At 42.8% G+C, this 19,640-nt stretch overlaps 1 protein-coding gene across 4 annotated transcripts in view; it reads right to left on the bottom strand.

Moving 5' to 3' along the window:
• PAXIP1 (PAX interacting protein 1) overlaps positions 1-19,640 on the bottom strand; it is a 102,573-nt gene that overhangs the window by 69,484 nt on the left and 13,449 nt on the right. For all 4 annotated transcript variants that reach the window (XM_073334579.2, XM_073334575.2, XM_073334577.2 and 1 more), the window contains exons 4-5: positions 11,134-11,197; positions 9,631-9,744 (exon numbers count right to left, since the gene is read on the bottom strand). In XM_073334579.2, coding sequence (XP_073190680.2) covers positions 9,631-9,744; positions 11,134-11,197 — 178 coding nt within the window. The remainder of the gene's footprint in view (positions 1-9,630; positions 9,745-11,133; positions 11,198-19,640) is intronic.

Below are 19,640 nucleotides of genomic sequence, written 5' to 3'. Positions count from 1 at the left end.
TGGCCCCTGTCATTGGGACAAAAGCTTGCTTTCTGTCGTGGGTACCAACACCATCACCCGATTCCTTGGTTGGAACTGTCGGACTTTTGCCTGGTGATTGTAATGGGTTCGCTGGGCCTCCTGCGCCTTTTCCAAATGTTCCCGTACAATAGGGGTGACCCGGGCTATCCGTTCTCGCATCTGCAACACATGGTCAGTTATATTTCTCCCCTCATCAGGTTCCTCTTCCCAGATTTCTTTTGCAATATCTAGTATGCCACAGGGGTGGCGTCAGTGTTATAATTCAAAGGGGGAAAACCCAGTTGAGGCCTGAGGTACCTCCCAGATTGCAAACATAAGGTAGGGTAGTAGGGTGTCCCAATCCTTCCCGTCCCAACTTACCACTCTCCTTATCATTGCCTTGAAGGTTTGGATAAACCTTTCTACCAGCCCATCGGTCTGCAGATCATACTGAAGTTCTCAGGGTATGTATATGGAGCAGCATACTGAGATCCTTCATTAGCTTCAACATAAATGGGGTACCTTAGTCTGTGAATATTTCCTTTGGTAGCCCCACTTGGGCAAAGATCCCCACCAACTCTTTAGCTATCGTTTTAGAGGCCGTGTTCCGCAGGGGGACGGCTTCTGGGTAGCGAGTAGCATAATCCAGAATGACAAGTATATATTGGTGGCCCCGAGCTGTCTTCTCCAGGGTCCCACTAGGTCCATGGCTATTCGCTCGAAGGGGACCTCTATGATGGGAAGGGGTACTAAAGCTACCCTCAAGTAGGGATGGGAACAATGCAGCTGACACTCCGGGCAGGATGCACAGTACCTCCACACTTCTTCATGTACTCCGGGCCAGAAGAATCGTTGCAGGACTCGTGCCAGGGTCTTCTCTACCCCCAAATAAAGGACTATGGGCCAGACTTAATACAGCATTCTGGTGTTTTTGAGGTACTAGGATCTGCTGTACCTTCTGCCCCTGTACTGGTGCAACCCGATATAAGAGATTCTTCTTCATTATGAAGTAGGGTCCTGGTCCATGGGTTTTCCCTTCCATGGGGACCCCCATCTATTTCGGTCACCTCCTTCCTAATGTTGTCGTACCTTGGGTCTTCAGCCTGGTCCCGTCCAAAATTTCCTCTCCCGGGGCTAATCTGCCCGAGATCTAGGGAGCCAGTCTCTGTTGCCTCTACTGGTTCAGAGGCATTAGGGTGTGGGTCAGACTTGGGTGCTTCTCCCTCCTAGGTGGCCTCCTTTTCAGCTGCTCAGGTCCGCCTACCTACAAGAGTGACCCTCTGACTTTGGGCCAGTATTCTGGTTCCCAAGGCCTTATCTGCCCTTCTTTCCCTTTTCGTCTTTCTACGCTGTCTGGGAGCGGAGAACAAATTTGGGGATATTTCAGAGAAGGTTGGGGGTTGACAGTCTACTGTGGATGCCTCACTACTTTCAGGGCTTCCCCGTTTCTCCAATTCCCCGACCGGGAGTAAGTCTTCAAACCCTGGGAAGTCCCTCCCTATGAGCACCGGGTATGGGAGTTTAGGGACTACACCTGCTGCTACCTCAGCAGTGTTCCCCTGAATCTCGATTTTTACTGGGATAGTGGGGTAATAACCAACTGTCCCATGGACGCATGTTATCCCTGTACGCTTAGCCCACAGCAGTTGACTACGCTTCACGAGGTTCCCCGAGACAAGCGTGATAGTACTCCCCGAATCAACTAGTGCTGTGGTCTCTACCCCATTTAGCTTTACTGGTCTGGTGTACATATGTGGGGTTAGTGAGACCCCCACAAGGAGGATTAAGGTGCATGGGTCTGCCCAGTTCCCCAGGTTACACTGCATAGGCTCCTTGGCATTGGGACACTGTGCAGCTATGTGTCCCCACTCCCCGCAGGTGTAACATCTGTATGGAGCCCCTAGGCATTCCCCGGTCTCTTGGTTTGGGCAGTCTAACATCACGATCCTCTTCCCCCTCAGTGCTCCGACTCTTTGTGGCTTCTGGTGGGCCTTCAGCCCTTCTCTTTTTCCCCCTGGGCTCTCCTGGTGACCCAGTCACCTGAGCTCTAGGGCTTGGCGCTGCTAGTTTAACCCAGCATGCTTCTTCCTTAACTGGTCGGGTCAGCTCCCTCACCGTCCTTCGCCTTTCTACCAGCGTGACAACCTCTTCGTAGGTGGAAGGTTTGTTCTGGCTTACCCAGGCACGAAGGTCTGGCGGTAGTCCTCTCATGTACCCGTCGATGACAAGAACCTCTACTACCTTCTCTGGACTCTGTGACTCAGTTCGTAACCACTTTCGTGCGAGATGGATGAGGTCATATAATTGGGACCATGGGGTTTTGTTTTCCTGGTAGCTCCACTCATGATATCGCTGGGCCCGCACTGCGGTCGTTACCCCAGATCTGGCCAGGATTTCTGCTTTCAGCTGGGGGTAGTCTGCTGCAGCCTCTTCAGGCAAATCATAGTAGGCCTTCTGGGCCTCCCCACACAGGAATGGAGCGAGGATGCGAGACCACTGTTCTTGGGGCCAAGCCTCCCGCAGGGCTGTCCTCTCAAAGGCCAGGAGGTATGCCTCTACATCATCCTCCCGTGTCATTTTCTGCAGCAAATTGCTGGCCTGCATGATCTGCGTCCCATCATGGCCGTGGGGGTTCAGCTCTGTAAGGGCCTTTACCTGGTTTACCAGTTCCTGCAACATAGCCCAGTCTTGAGCAGCCTGGTCCATCAGCAGGCGATTAGTCTCTTGCTGCAGCTGCACAGCCTCCTGTTGGACGGCTGCCTGGACACAGGTAGCCTCCTGCTGGGCAGCCGTGGCTTGCATCAGTGCCTGCACTACATCCTCCATTGTGGTGAAAAAAAAATCCCTCTCCCCCCCACCCCCCAACATCCTCCTTCTTCCGCTGTGCTGTGCACACCAAATCCCATTTCTGACACCAGTTGTGACAAAGTTCCTCCTCTATCTTGGTGGGTCTTGCGCTTATTGGAGGATTTGCTCGCCTTGGAGCTTCACGGCAGCCCTCAGTTTGGCCATTTTTGTGAACCCACGGTCCAGGTTGACTCCTCTTGTGTCTGACCAGGAGTTGGGAGGTTTGGGGGGAACCCGGGCCCGCCCTCTACTCCGGGTTCCAGCCCAGGGCCCTATGGAATGCAGCTGTCTAGAGTGCCTCCTGGAACAGCTGTGCGACAGCTACAACTCCCTGGGCTACTTCCCCATGACCTCCTCCCAACACCTTCTTTATCCTCACCATAGGACCTTCCTCCTGGTGTCCGATAATGCTTGTACTCTTCAGTCCTCCAACAGTATGCATTCTCACTCTTAGCTCCTAGTGCCTCTTGCTCCCAGCTCCTTACACGCGCACCACAAACTGAAGTGAGCTCCTTTTTAAACCCAGGTGTCCCGATTAGCCTGCCTTAATTGATTCTAGCAGCTTCTTGATTGGCTGCAGGTGTTCTAATCAGCCTGTCTGTCTTAATGGTCTCCGGAAGGTTCCTGATTGTTCTGCAACCTTCCCTGTTAGCTTACCGGGGGAAAGGGACCTACTTAACCTGGGGCTAATATATCTGCCTTCTATTCCTCTCCTGTAGCCATCTGGCCTGACCCCCCGTCACAATATGCATCGAGCTCAAAACATAAAACATAGTGTTTATAAGCTTTTTAGGGCAGAATGTAGGGCTTAGATACCCCAATACATAGCACATACGCAGACCACTGTGACTGTGGAAAGCCCCAGTGAAGTCAACAGGGCTCCACATCCACATCAAAAAATCAGTTTTGTTATGATTGAGGAGAGGGGATTTGTAGGTTTAATAAAAGAAGTGTGTCTTCAGAAGGGGTGCTTAAGGAAGAGGGGAGATTAGGTCAGGAAAGGAGTTTCAAACTTCTGTACCAGAATAAGGGAGTCAAACATATCAAACAGCTGACCTCCTCCACAGGAATAAATGCACCGTCAAAAAAGTGTGGAAAAAATACCCAAGATATTTTTCTGTGATAGAAGACCAAAAATAACGAAGAAGCCCTATAGCCCAAGGAAGGGGAAGGGGAGAGCAGCTAAATTCTCCTGTGAACAAACACAATGGCTGCTTTACTAATAGCATATCATCGTGCCAGAGCAAAAACCAAAGTCTAGGAACACTATTAGTTTTTTCTGCACCATTTGATGAAAAAGTTAATGTGGCAGGTAAGCAGATGGAAGGAAAACTGAGAAATGACTACTGTGTACCATACAGTGGAGTCGCATCTTACGCGGGGGTTAGGTTCTAAAATCAGCACGTAAGGCGAAAATCGCATATAGTCAAAAACAGAGAGAGATAGAAGAATGAAAGAATAAAAAAGTGAGAAAGACTACTTCAATGTCGTTATGCGCAAATCGGAGTGCCTCAGGATGGCCAGAAGTTTTGTCTATGATCAGCAACACTTTAAAGTCAAGTCCTTTCTCTTCGAGGTACCGCTTGACCTCTGGAACCAATCCAGAAATAATGCTGTTGTCACCCAAGCCTTTTTATTTGATTACCAGAACACAGGCAGGAGATTTTTGTTCCTGCCTTTTAGGGCACGGGGATTTGCAGCCCTGTAGAGCAAGCCCGGCTTTATTAAATGCCCAGCCGCACTGCCACTTAACAACACAGTCACATGGTCTTTAGCTGCTTTGAAGCCAGGGGCTTGTCTTTCTGATTTTGAAGTGTAAGTGCGGTTGGGCATTTTTTTTCCCCAGAAGAGCCCAGTCTCGTCAACATTAAAACTTATTCCGGAAGATAGCCCTTTTCTTCTATGATTTTCTTTAATTGTTGGGGTAGACTTTTGCTGCCTCTTCATTGGCAGATGCAGCTTCTCCAGTAGTCTGAACGTTTCTGAGGTTGAAACGGTTCCTAAAACTGTTAAGCCAACCTTGGCTGGCTTTGAATTCCTTCTCATCAGAAGGCTCTCCCTCTTCGGCGGGAGGTTTGAACAGTGCGTAGAGGCTAAGAGCCTTTTCTCACAATGTGTTGCCATCGATAGGCACACATTTATGGTTCATGTCTTCCAGCCATAAGTTTAATGCCTTTTCAGTCTTTACTAAAGTCTTACCATGCACTTGGCTCGTCACCTTAGCAGTTACTGGAGTACTTGATGCCACAGCTTGATGAATTTCTCTCTCTCGAATCTTGATGGCACAGATGCTACGTTCGTTGCGGACATATTTACGCGCTACAGAGACCGACATACCGTCTCTCGATAAGTCCAACACAGCCAGTTTTTCCTCCAGCGTTGGAACAGATCACTGTTTCTGAGGTTGGGCACCAGATGAAGTAGTTGGCTTGCGTTTAGGGGCCATGTTGTACAAAAAATACAAAAAATTTATAAATCGATTCCCGAGCGCTCTCCTGTCAACTCCTGTACAGTACTCCACCGCCACGAGTTATTGTTATTTTTCTTTTTTTTTTGCCGAATGCATATAGTTGAATTCACGTAAGTTAAATGCGCGTATGATGCGACTCCACTGTGTTAAGATGAATCCTCTAGCAGCAGCAGGAGTATACTGCATGTGTGGCATTAGACAGGAAGAGAAAGGGGAAAGAATTAAAGAAAAAAAGGGGATCATATGACATGCAAGGTGAAAACCCGTCCCACTTTCCACCCCCTCTCAGATTCTGACAAACATGCTCAGGTCCCCTACCACAAAACAACAAGAAAACAATTTTTTCAGAAGGAAAATTTGCTTTCAGTGCTCATATAAGGTAAGGAGGGTATCAATAAGGAAGATGAGTTTCTGAATGGGTTTAGGTCCTTATGGCTAAGCACCAGATACATACTACACAAATTTACCAGACACAGAATATTATCATTCTTCTGACTATTCAGATGATCTACTGGAGGGAGCTAATAAGATTGTGGACAAATTTTAGAAGCCTACTTTGACAGTCTGTGTCAAGGAACCTGGAGATTTTTTAATGTGAGCAAAAAGCAGGTAACCTGTAAAACTTATAACTAAAAATAATGTAGTTATATCTGAACACTGAAGAAAACATAACAATGGGACAAATTAATTTCACTCACTACTGCACCGATGATCCTCAAATGAACTGTTCAATAAATATTTGTATTAGGCACTGAAGGGAATACTTATTTTGCTTAATCTAAAATAAACTTGTTAAACGCACCTAACATTTTTAATACAAGACAGTTTATTTGCAAGTAAATGCAAATACATCAAATCTTCCACTCAGTTTCTGGTGCTTAGATATTACAGTGTAGATGTGATACTTCCTGGGGGTAACCAGGATTGTGAGACACTTCACTACCCCCTGCCCTTAGGGTCAGAAGCCTTGTCTATGCCTGCCATGGGTCAGCTTCCTGACTCAACCAGCCACAGGCAACACAAGCTCTCCTCTAAGCCTATGCAGGCCCCTCTCTCTCTACATGTTAGAGAAGGGGTGGACAAATTACGGCCCTCCGGATGTTTTAATCTGGCCGTCGAGCTCCTGCTGAGGAGCGGGGTCAGGGGCTTGCCTTGCTCCACGCGGCTCCCAGAAGCAACAGCAGGTCCCCCCTCCGGCTCCTAAGCATAGGGGCAGCCAGGAGGCTCTACACACTGGCCCAGCCCAAGTGCCAACCCGCAACTCCCACTGGCCGGGAACCACGGCCAATGGGAGCTACAGGGGGTCACCTGCGGACGTGGCAGCGCGCAGAGCAGCCTGGCTGCGCCTCTGTGTAGAAGCCAGAGGGGGGACATGCCACAGCTTCTGGGAGCTGCTTGAGGTAAGCGCACCCTACAGCTTACATCCCTGACCCCCTCCCGTGCCCCAATCCACTGCCCCACCCCTGATCGCCCTCCCAACCCCTCAGTCTCAGCCCAGAGCACCCTCCTGCACCCCCAACCCCTCATCCTCAGCCCCACCCCAGAGCCCTCACCCCCTCCGGCACCCCAACCCCCAGTTTTCATGAGCATTCATGGCCTGCCATACAATTTCTATACCCAGATGTGGCCCTCGGGCCAAAAAGTTTGCCCACCCCCGTGTTAGAGATAGGCAACTCCTGAGCCTTCCAAGCATCTCCCTGGAGTGTCTAGCCTCTGCTCAATAGGCCATTTGCAGTATTCAGGGATTCATTTCTCTCAAAGAAGCAGTATATCCCAGCTTCTCAGTTACAACTTAGATCACCACTCCACTTAACATACAGCACTCAAACAAGTTTATAAATAAATAAAAGCAACAGTTTTATTTACCAAAAGAATAGAGATTCAAGTGATAGCAAGTAGAAGTACTGGAAACAAATGGTTACATATAAAAGAGTCCTAACATGCATTCTAGAACCTATAAATACTTCATGTCTTATAGAGCAGAAGTTCACCCCCAAAGCCCTTCTAGCATTTTTCATCCAGGAAGGCTGTGATCCCTTTTTCATGAGACAAGCCATACTGTCAGCTTGTCTCCTTGGTGAAGGATGCTGGGTGTTTCTTGGTACCCTTAGACCAGTGGTTCTCAACCTAGTTACTACTGTGGCCCGCAAATGTGGCCCACAATATGTTATATGGGCTGCATCCAATACTACCCGCATGGCCCTGAGGATGTCACATGGGCTGCTGCTGTGTGCTGATCAGGCCGCAAGCTGACCATGGGCCGCAAATTGAGAACCACTGCCTTAGACATATTACAATAGTCTTTGTTCTTATTCATACACAAGACATTCCCTGCTGACTGTTTTTTCTTGGGGTCTCCCTCTCTTGTGGGCTTTGCAATCATTTAATTAGCATCTGGCTCCATATGTAAATAGGCTTCCATTATAAGACACACAATATATAATGACCAGATAGACAAATAAGTGTCTGCTACTTCTTGAAAGGAACCTGTTTAAGACAAGTCACCTTTTGGTTTCCTGCCTTAACTCCAAGGCTTTGAGAACATAATTTCCAGTACAGAGAAATAACTCCTTAAATACTATACTTACATACATTTCAAAATGATCATGGCGACCACTGGGTTACTGCGTCTTGATAGACACCTCACATGCCACCCTTAGGTGAACTTAATATGCATATATCTGACCCAGAGGATCCCTGTAAAACCCTATGCATCCCCTATGCCCTCTGGCACTAAGAGGTTCCTGGGTCACAATAGACATATCAGTCATTTCAAGGCTTCTGAATCATTCAATGTATGCTTTGGATACCAGTACTACGTATGTACTGGAACCTATTAAACTGTACTGGTTGATATAGTGTTTTAGTTTTATTTATTTATTTTGGAGGGGGGGGAAAGGGGGGAGAGGGGAAGAGAGGGAGGAATACTAAGATTCCTGCACACAATCAATAGGAATACCTTTTCCTTCTCCCAACTCCAGGCCACAAGAGGCCCAAAGATTTCCCAGATTAATTTTATAGCTGTGAAAAAAAACAAAAATCACACTGTTGATGGGATGGTAGTAAATTGAATCAATGTACTGCATACAGACACTATGTACTTTGCAAACATTTATAAAAAATTTATTTCTCAATCAAAAAATTTCCAAACTTGACAAAGGTCTACACAAGTTTAAAGTATATATTTTAGACCCCCAATTCAGCAAGCCTTCAGACACACGCTTAACGTCACAATTTTTTTAGACCATTCACATCCATAATGTCAAGCATGTGTTGAAGTACTTGCAGGATCAGTGCCTAAGTTACCAAAGAACAAAACAAAAACCAAGGAAAACCTTGCTGTATCAGGTAGCTAGAAATGTCTAAGTAGAATATTTTGTGGTTTGGTTTTTTTAAAATATTTAATTATGGTTTGAGAACAAACACACTAGGACTTTTTTTCTCCTGACATAAGTAATTATACTGGAACTGCCATAACTAGAGCATTACTAATAGGACACTATAAGACACTGTACTGGTGTTGTCTCCATGTGCCATCTTTAGCAAATCCCTTAGCCTCTGTTATTCAGTTTCCCCATCTGTATAAAGACAATACCACTTATTTAATCTGAAGGTTAGCTGGGGTTTGTGAAGAGCTCTGAATATTAAAAATTATGTATAAATGCTCAGTATTTTTCATCAAAATATGGTGCAGTAATTAGTGGGACAAAATAACCCTTCATCTTCCTCCAAGAGGAAAATCCTTTGGGGATTTTGTTATTTAGGGTTTCCTTTTGGATTCTTCTCCCCATACACATACCCCTAAAATGTCAACAAAATGGAAGGCACTGCAAATCTTTTTTCAGTGATACTCCAGTAATAAGATTAGAGAGTCAATATGTTGTTTTACAGTATTTCTACTCTAGCCTTGTAATTTTTCTTCAGGAATGCCACGCAGTCATTATAAAGGACATATACTAACTAATGCACATGCTCTACTGACTAGTGTATATGAGTAACTAGGAAGGCAACTGTAAAGCCAGTTATTTATCAAATAACTATTTGATGTCTAAAGTTTGTATGCAGCTACAAATCAGATTAGAAATACATAAATTGAAGCTGGGATACCTTTTGAATTAATCAAACTCAAAGCTTTAGGGAAAAATAAATATGAGACAATTAGCTGCAAAGCATTAACATGATCAGTTCAGCTGTTCAAATCCAGCAAGCAATTTGAGACTCTAAAGAACTTCAGGAAAGGTGAAAATTGTTTGATTATTCAGAAGCAAATGAGAACTACACCAGGAAAGATTGTACATGTCATAAACTCTTACCCCCTTTGGCTCAGGCACAACCAAATGAGTACACTTATTATTGAGGCTCAGCTGGCAATCCCCTCCATAAAAAGTAATCAAAGCCCACAGCACACTTCGGTCTTCAGATGAAATCTAATAGGAAGTTAAAAATAAACCTTTTAGATCTATGCAACAATACTTTTGCTTGAAGAGCATTATAGCAGCTTGTAAAATATTGTTTAGCAATTTGAATTATGTTCTACTTCCTACCATTTTTAAATAAAGGATTAGTATTAAAGTTTACACAAAACACTGAAGGACAATTCCTGAACCCATATAATGAAAAGAAACTTTAGAGATGTTCCTCACTTTTGCTAACCTGAAATTAAGGTATTATTTTGGGGGGAGAAGGAGCAAGTAACAACTATAGTACTAAAATGCAAATATCAGGTTTTGTAGATTCATTCAAGACAGCCTGTTCATTTAGCTTCAACCATTACCTTACAAAACTAGCTACTTGAAAAAAAACCTCTTGCAAGTAAAGTCCATAAAGCAGTCCTTTTTATTGTATCAGCATTCTCCAACCTAGGGAATGTCATTATTGAATAACAACCAAAAATCTGTAGTTTATCCAAGGCAATGGCTACCTAATTCCTAGGCATTTTATGTAATTGTAATGACCAAGACACCCACAGCCTTAAACAAATTCCAATTTCAACATTCTTCAGATTTTTAAGGATGAGGATAAGTTCATTTGAAGTATTAACGTCTGTTACAGAGAAAGGCACTAACAAAGTAAAATAGAATTAAGACCAGGAGACCACATATAACAACACAAGAAGACAATCAGAAGTGCCTGTTGCCTCTAACAGATTACGCTCTATTCTACCTGACATGCCAGGTAAACCTGGACAATCATTCATATGCAACAGAAAATTAACATTTTCCTGAAAGCACCAGCAATATAAAACCATAGGGCACCACCCTATAAAGGTGACTGCACCTGTTCACACACTGATTTCAATAGGAATGCTCACAGTGTTCAGAGTTAATCAAATGAATACATCTTTCCCAGACTCTAGCCTAGCCTGTCTCAAATTTTAGATGTGGCACTTCCAGTAAAGTGTTAGTGCACAGAAGAATAGGTATAATCATAGTGATCAGTTATTCTGCTTAGTGCATGGATAACAAGCAAAACAAAAACAACCCAGAAATAAGAAGTTGTAAAAAATTTACAAGTAAAAGACACTCAATTCCTACATGCTGCTCTCTGCATACTATAGTTTCTCTTTATTGCTAAATGCCATATAAATCATTCCCCTTTTATGCTAAGTGTTGAATGATTCTTGGATCCCCATGTCTGATATCCAATTAAGTATTTAGTCATATGCTGCTCAGGTAGCAGTTCACCTATTGTACACCAAAGAAGAAAAGTCATGGTACATATAGAAAGATAAGGAAAACAAGAATCAGAATACAAAAGTATACAAATGTATTGTAATTATTCTAAGTTATATTTCTTTAAAATCGTTATATTCTCACCTGAGAGAGACAAGCAGTGACTCCAAAAAAAATCTGACATGATTCTGGAGAGAAACCATTCACCCTGGGTAACAGATGTCAAGGACATAACAAAACCAAAATGGAAATTTCTTTAGGGGTTTCAGAAGAGAATTAATGACATCATGCACAGCACTTTGCATAGATTTTATCATTAAAAAAGCCAAACCAATAAACAAACAAAAAAAAGCTAGTCCTTCAAAGTGAGAGTTTTTTTTCTTCAAGTTGTAAGTTTCAGTGAAAATTCAAAAGTTTCTAGTCAAACTGATACAGATTACTTCGAACTACTGTGGGGGCGCAAATGGTACTCCTCCTGGACAGCTCTCTCAGCACATTCTATCCCACTAAAAGAAAAACAACAAAGACATTAAACCATCAACTTATTTTTCAGACATGTATCTTGTCTTTATAACCAGGAGCCCTCCATACTGGAGGATCACAATCACATAACTCTGCTTGACTTTTTGATATTTTGTTCCTGCTTGTTTTAGGATTTAGCTCCTGAACATAACACTAACACACTCACTGGGACCATTCGTATGCGTCGAGTTAAGCATGTACAGAATAAGGACCTTAATTTTGACTTAGTTTTGTTTCTCCGCCCCCACCAAGTGTTTTGGAAGGGAAAGGGAATCAAATATTATAAACAATACTAAGATTTCGCCTTTTGGATTTCATTGTCTTTTCGGAGTAGTTGAAACAGCAGTGAAATGGTGCTCTTTTTGTAAAAAGTCCAACAAAATCTAATTAAAAATCTATTTGTACTTCACAATTTATACAGAAAGCGTGTGTATACTTCTTGCTGATATACTCCTGTTCTCTGTACAGTTGAGGGCACCAGTGAAACTAATGAGACACTTGGAAGTTATTCACTGAGCTACTGCTGCTCAATATGCTATGAGCAGCTGCTAAGCCAGAGACTGCATCATCACACTTCATCCAAGCAGCAGAGGATTCTGCCTTAGCTCTTTTTTCTTTTTTAGCGATATCAAAGTGAAACTTATAAGAACTTTCACCAGAAAGGTATAACTTTCCTCATCTGACCACAGCTTAATAGTACTACACTAAAAACAAAACAAAAAAAAACGTATTCAAAGATGGCGATAGCATGCTCATTATTGTACATTTCTATTAGCTAAACCTGTAACAGGTTGTCTGAAAGAGCTCTTCTTCAAATATTTACAACGTTCAGCAGAACTTTGAGGATAACAAACATTTACAGTCATTTTATGTAGTACTCTCATACGCCTCCATAGCTTCACTTTTTTCCCCCTTTAATATACACAGGAGAGCTTTTGCCTGGCCTTGGTTTCTGATTGAAAATACTGATTAGAGAATGCTGGAAACTGCCAGGCGTCAGAAGGAAAATTCTTCAAAATTAAATCAGCACCCCAGAATACACAGGACATAAACATGCATGTTGTGGTTAAAATTTGCATAGTGTTATTAATATGTTTAAGAAAAAACACACATTGTTGAGACATTATTTTATACAGCTGATATAGATATAAATACACACACACTTATACTGTAACTGACATCACAAAATGCAAAAACCTCTATGATTACACCTTTAATTCCTACATTACCATAGAGTGCCATGAACATATACGGCACCTTGTAAATAATAACTAAACCACAGAGACTGAAGAAAGACCGTACATAGCAAGTGGAAAGCTGTCAATGACTTCCACAGCACACTAAAATTTACAAGAATATAACCAGTTTTACTGCTGTTACAGATAGTGTTCAAACAGCAATAAGATTAATGAAAAGTTTTTATACGTTTCACTTTAATACTGCTTACAAACATATAATATAAGGCAGAGGTTCAGTCCTCTGCTACTTGGTGGAGGTCTATTCCCTGCATTAGCAGCTGCTCATAGCATACTCAGCAGCAATAGCTCAAGAGTTCGAGTTTCAATGGAAATCTCACTTGTATACCGAGCAAGAGTGAAACCGATCCTTTTCATTCTGCCTCTAAGAAAAATTACAAGAAGCAGAACAAAGGTGTGAAAAGTGGGAGTGGAAGACGAAAGAACGAAAGAGAAAGAAAGAACTGTAAAGCTCCCATTTATTTGCCAGTAGCAAAGAAGGAGAAGAGTGCAGACTATCTCCTACCATCTGTCAGAGCAGTAAGAAAGAGAGAAACTCCTCCCACTGCCTCTTCGGTTGCTAGTAGGAGAAAGTATAATTGCCCCTCTTTTCAGGATGGTAAAATAGGAAAAGTGATCTGTGCTTACCTGAATATTTCTTTTCTTTGAGTAATAAGAACAGCAGATCCATTACAATGTGTATGTCAGCCTGCTTGCAGGTTGGGGACAGAACCAGATTTGTCAGATGCTGGCACCAGGGGAATGCCCTGCTCCCATAAGTTCCCTCCCACTGAGATAACTTCTACAGCCAGGATAATTCAATTTCAGTTCTGGTCACCCCATCTCAAAAAAGATACAATAGAATTGGAAAAGATACAGAGAAGGGCAACAACAATGATTAAGGGTATGGAAAAGCTTCTGTATGAGGAGTGATTAAAAAGACTGGAACTTTTCAGCTTTTCAGAAAAGAGACGACTAAGGGGAGATATGATAGAGGGCTATAATATCATGACTGGCGTGGAGAAAGTGAATAAGTATTATTTACTCCACATAACACAATAACCAGACTCCCCTCCCCACCCCCCATGAAATTAACTGGCAGCAGGTTTAAAACAAAGGAAATATTTCTTCACACAACGCACAATCAACCTGTGGAACTCGTTGCAAGAGAATGTAGTGAAGGCCAAAACTATAACACTGTTCTAGATACATTCATAGAGGATAGGTCCATCAATGGCTATTAGCCAAGATGGTCAGGGATGCAACCCCATGATCTGCGTGTCCCTAGCCTCTGACTGCCAGGAGCTGGGACTGGACGACGGAATGGATCACTCAAGATTGCCTGTCCTGTTCATTTCCTCTGAAGCACCTGGCACTGGCCACTGTCAAATGACAGGATGCTAGGATAGATGGGACCATTGGTCTGCCCCAATATGGCTGTTCTTATGTAAATCTACCTTCCTAAATAGTAGGTTGTGTTAACTATATTTTCAGAAAAAAGCATAAAGGTTTCTCCTACTACAAAGGATGGTAAATTGCACTTAACAACAAACCCAAATCTTTGGATGTCCATTGCCATCTCTATTCTGTATGATCCATTTGTGTGCAGGATGGGCCAGATCTGGGGACCTTGTTACCCTAAGAAAATAAATTTCCATGTAATCACAGATAATTTTTCTATTCTTCATTCCAAGGTCCACAGAGCTCTTACAATGGGATTTTTATAGCTATGTGCCACCAGGGTAAGAAGCAGGGCAATCGTTTTAATATGGATATCCAAAATGAGGTAGTGCATATATTATATCCTCCATCTTCCACTGGGCAGTAAGCATGGAAAAGACTTCTGCCAAAACTAAGGAAATGGCATTCACTAAGACTGGATGACCAATATGCAGAATTTGGTGAAATTATGTATTGAGGACTATGTGGCAGTCTATCAGACCTCGATATTCTATAGGAGACATGACTACCCTGCCCTGAAACTGTCAGTGCTCCTAAGGACTGGACTTTGATGTTTAACAGACCAAGTCTGTTATCTATGGAAGGAACAGTGCTCTGAGACCTCAATTAATCACTGTGTTCTACCTGGTGGATGCTGTATTCTCTCTTTCTGGAACCTTCCCTGAAAAGAATCAGGAGAATCTACAAACAAACAAAAAAGCAGAGAATATACAACTGGAGCTAGATCTCTGAAAACAGGTAAGATTGGGTAAGAGGCAGAGGAGATATCTATTTAGTAATTCCAGGTATCATATACACTTTAGAGCATAGAAGCATGCCTGTGAATGAGTTCAGAATTCATAATAGGCTCCAATAAGAATTGGATTTTTGTTTCTGATACTACTTGCTGTCCATTATGGCCATCTTCTGTTATTCTTCTAAGATGAAATCTTGTACTTGACAGTATTTATCCTCATCCCCAGTCAATGACTGACTTCCTTGCTACCATATGTGTGTGTTTGTCCTGAATCCAAGATACTCCAGGAACCGTATCACTCGGTGTGTTTGCTTCAGCTTTCTCTTGGTACAGATCCCTCATCAGAAAAATTGTCTAGAAAAAGATACGCAAATTTCCTTCTTCCCTAAATCCAGTATTATTGATACCATGATTCTGGAGAGAGTCTGTAGGGAGCACATTGAAACACCAAATGAAAATGATCCAAGTTAGGAAAAGATAAGAATTGTCTGAACATGGTAAAATGGGAATGCTCTGAAAACAAACCTCCTCTAGATGCTTCAGACAGGGCCCTGCTTTGCTTCTCCTTGATTCTCTGAGGCTAAAAATAGGATGAGGAGCAGGCTGTAATCCATCACCAGATGTGCATGACTGATGACTGAATTCATGTGATAGCTTTGCATGGGTTGCTGAGACTAGAAACCAGATAAAATTGTTTCTGTAATTCTTGCGTAGCTCCATAAGGTATGACCTCTGGACAGTGTCCTGTGACCACATTTGATTAAAGCTATAGATATCCCTATAGATGCTGGAAAAACCTCAGAAGGGTATGGGGAGTTCAGGGGAAGCTCCCAAAAATTAAAATGCAGCCCTGGGACACTAATCTGGTGTAATGAACCAAATTGTTAGTCTGAACATTTGAAATAAATTTTGTAATTTTCCTCAGAAAAGCTCTACATCCAGGGAATCCGGTTGAGCCACCTGCTGCTGGGGAGGCAAAAAAGAAAACGGAAGGAACTTCAGAAGGCAGAACATTCCCTTGCTACCAGTCTCTGACAGGTCTGGTTCTGCCCCTACTCTGCAAACAGACTGAAATACCAATCATAACAGAGCTGTGGACCTCAGCATGAAGACAACATGCTCCAAAAGAACTTATCAGACAAGTCAAGAATGACATAAAATATAGGAGCCCAGCAGGGACAGATACAGAACATGATCCTCCCCATATAGGACATGCTCTTGCTGTCTCTGAATAAGTAAACAAACTCTGCAGTACAGCATTCAATGTGGAATTTCAAAAGTGATTAAGTGTTGGCCTAATTCTGCTGCCAGTGAAGTTGTGGAAGTAGTAAGGCCAATGCTGAGCACTTCTAAAAATCCTATCGTAGGATGTTTTCAGATTATCCCTTCTCACACTTTCTAAGCAGCGTCCCCTGGACCCATAAGGGGTGCACCCTCAACAGCTATCAACTTTTTTATCAGCTTCTGGCAAGTAGCTTTAGTCTACTGGCTAGTAGTTATCTGGTAAGTATTTCAAGCCCTTTTAAACATTCAAAGGGCAGAAAACGCGCACTGCATCTTTGGCAGTCAAAAAGAATGCTATCCTTTTATACCTTTAGAATCTGGTACAAAGGGAAGAAAAGGTAACACAAGAGTCTGAGCTCATCTGCCAGGCAATTCTCACAGAAGGAAAGCATCAGCCTGAATCACTGTCTGTTATAAAGGCTCTCCTAGGACCAAATTTTCAAACACGCTTCAAACTTCACCCTTGCAAGAAGGCTGCTTCATTACCCAATCTGCATCCCTGGACAAACCGGCTATGCACAAACTGGTGAGGTAGGAAACTACCTGGTTTCTCTGTGCACATGCAGACTGCTTATGCACAAGTGTAGAGGCCTGTCTGAAAATTTGGCCACCAGCATCCAGAAATTACAATGATAACATGGTATTTTTCTGGTTACCAGTGTCTCCACAGCTTGCATTTTACTAAATGTAGAGATTGTAAAAAAATTCTGAATTGCTGTCCTAAAGACTGTGCTGTATCTGCAGGAGCTGCATGGCTTCCCCACACTGCCTTGCCAACGTGCAAATCCTTCCTTTTCACAAAGCTATTACTCTATATCTCACCTATCAGAACATTTTCAAAAAACGAGCCTGGGAGCCTAAATTCATAATTTTGCTAGACCCTAAAAATCAGGAACAGACTAGAGACCCTGGATTTATGGTTTATTACAACATTCTATAACCCACAAACAACACCCCCTCACCAACCAGGCTGCTTTCCTCCCAATGACTGGAGAGGTGTTAATGGATCACTTCACTTGAATGGTCCCTTGAAATATGTAGTAACTACTTAAGCTAAACAATTTGTTCTATCTTGTATTTAGCTGTGACACTCAGAGTAAGTTTCCCAGACTTGAAGAAGAGCTCTGTGTAAGCTTGAAAGCTTGTCTCACTCATGAACTGCAGTCGGTCCAATAAAAGACATTACCTCACCCACCTTGTCTCTCTACTATCCTGGCACCGACTTGGCTACAACACTGCATAAATCCTTCTCTGGACATCCCTATTGGCAAAAAAGTGTAAGAGCTTGTCTACGCTTACCGGAGTTCAACATACAGCGATCGATGCATCGGCGGCGAATCCATCTCCCGTTGACTCCCGAACTCCACCGGAACAAGAAGCCCAAGGAGAGTCAATGGGAGAGAGTTTCCAGTCAACACTGCATAGTGTGGACCCCGAGGTAAGTACATTGACTTCAGCTACGCTATTCACATAGCTGAAGTTGCTTAACTTAGATCGATCTCCCTGCCCAGTGTAGACAAGGCCTTAGTGTCCATGTCCATTCAATCTTTGCCTTAGCAAAAAAGCCAAAATGTTAAGTAGCCCGTAGCCTTCAACTAAAACAACATCTAAGGATGGCAATGCTACAAACTGAAAAATACACTAAAATTTTAAAAATCTACACCTTAAATAAACAGTACATAGAAGTAATATAGCATGGGGAACGCACTACCACATGCTCCAGTGTTATGAATGCTATTAAAGAAGTCACCTGGCAACATGGGCAGCAACCCGGCTGGGGGAGGCTAGTGCCCAGTCCTGCCCCTTCCACCCAAAGCCTCGCCCCGGACAGCCGGGAGGGCGGGTGGCACAGCCCCAGCCCTGGAGCACTGGGAGGGCAGTGCAGCCCCAGCGCCAGCCCGAGCCATGGTACAGAGTCAGGGGAACTGGCAGGATGGGTCTGGGGTTGGAGTATAGGCGAGGCCACGCCTGCCTGTTTGGGGAGGCCTGGCAATAATTATTACAGATAAATTATACCACCATTTGTACATGTTCAGATCTTTAGAAATTCACTTATTTGACTGAAATTTCCATACTTTGCCTCTGCTGTAAAATTATTTGTTTTGAAAGTGTAAACTCTGAAAAAGTGAAAAAAAATCCCCACTTTTCCACATTTTAAAAGAATGTACTGCTTTTCCCTTCTTCCCAAATAATTCTCAAAATGGCTCAGCTTTGAAACTTGCCCTGCTAATAGCCTTCACAAACCAGTATGTCCATGACCAAGCTTTTAAAACTTGGCAAAATAACGTGATTTAAAAAAAAAAAATCACTCTTGGACATACTAAATCAATCATCTGCTAACCATTTCTGCAATACCTAATTAAGGCCCATCACTCTTTGTTACATTAATACTGCATGTTCTCCCCAACAAATCTGACATGCATAGGGGTAGCTACTCATGGGCTGCTGCTCGGAAAACTTGCTGCAGAGATACTGTACATAGCTCATTGAAACAAAACCAAGTTACTGCAAAAGAACTGCCACAAATTGAGGGCATTAAAAAAATAAAGGGATAACCAATTTAGAGTATCTGGACCATGGACCAATATACTGCAAATTCAAAACTTTCATTAAAAAGAAATAATTCTAGCCCCTTCATACAAAAGATACAACCATCACAACATAAAGAGACATGCTGCTACTGAGTTAACCCAGACTTGCAGAAAACTGTCTCAAGGCAGTAGTAGAACCAAAGGCTGGGGAACTTGGCACTTTATTCACCTTCACTGAAGGTTTAACTTAAAAGCCTGACTGAAACCACTGAATGCTGATAATGCTGAAGGTGTCTTTGCAAGTCATCCATGCAACTCCCACCCGTCCCCCAGTCTTCATTTTTTATTAAATGGAAATACAATACATTGTAAAATACAACACTTAGGTCAGAAAAGGTTGCAAAATTAAAATAAAGTTAAGAAAGTGAAAATTTATGGTTACACAGCAACACTGACTCAGCCAACCTGCACAGTGTCTTCTGATGCGCATTTTTAAAGCATAAACACAAATAAAGCTACATTCTTAATCAGAAAGAACAGGAATAGATAATACTAGACATATGAAGTGTAGCTGAGTTACCATTTATTATTTGCATTGTGAGGACACTATTATTAGACATTTTGGCCCTGATACTGCAAATGTGTACGCATGTGGTTTACATTTACTACCACAGGTAGTAACAGTGGGACCACCTGCATTAGTAAGGTTAACCACGTGTGTAAATGCTTGCAGTATCAGGGCCTTATCTTCTGTATTTCCTGATTTTTTGGCTTTAACAGTGTGCGCATATTGCTGCAACAGATTTTAACATTTAATATGCAAAATATATACTTTAATTTTTACATATTTTTCATACGTATGTTACAATTTGAACAACTCAA

This window comes from Lepidochelys kempii, chromosome 2 (genome assembly GCF_965140285.1).
Source record: "Lepidochelys kempii isolate rLepKem1 chromosome 2, rLepKem1.hap1, whole genome shotgun sequence".
In the NCBI taxonomy this organism is placed as follows: domain Eukaryota; kingdom Metazoa; phylum Chordata; order Testudines; family Cheloniidae; genus Lepidochelys; species Lepidochelys kempii.
Note: the sequence above shows the minus strand (reverse complement) of the source record. Positions and strands in the feature narration are given on the sequence as shown.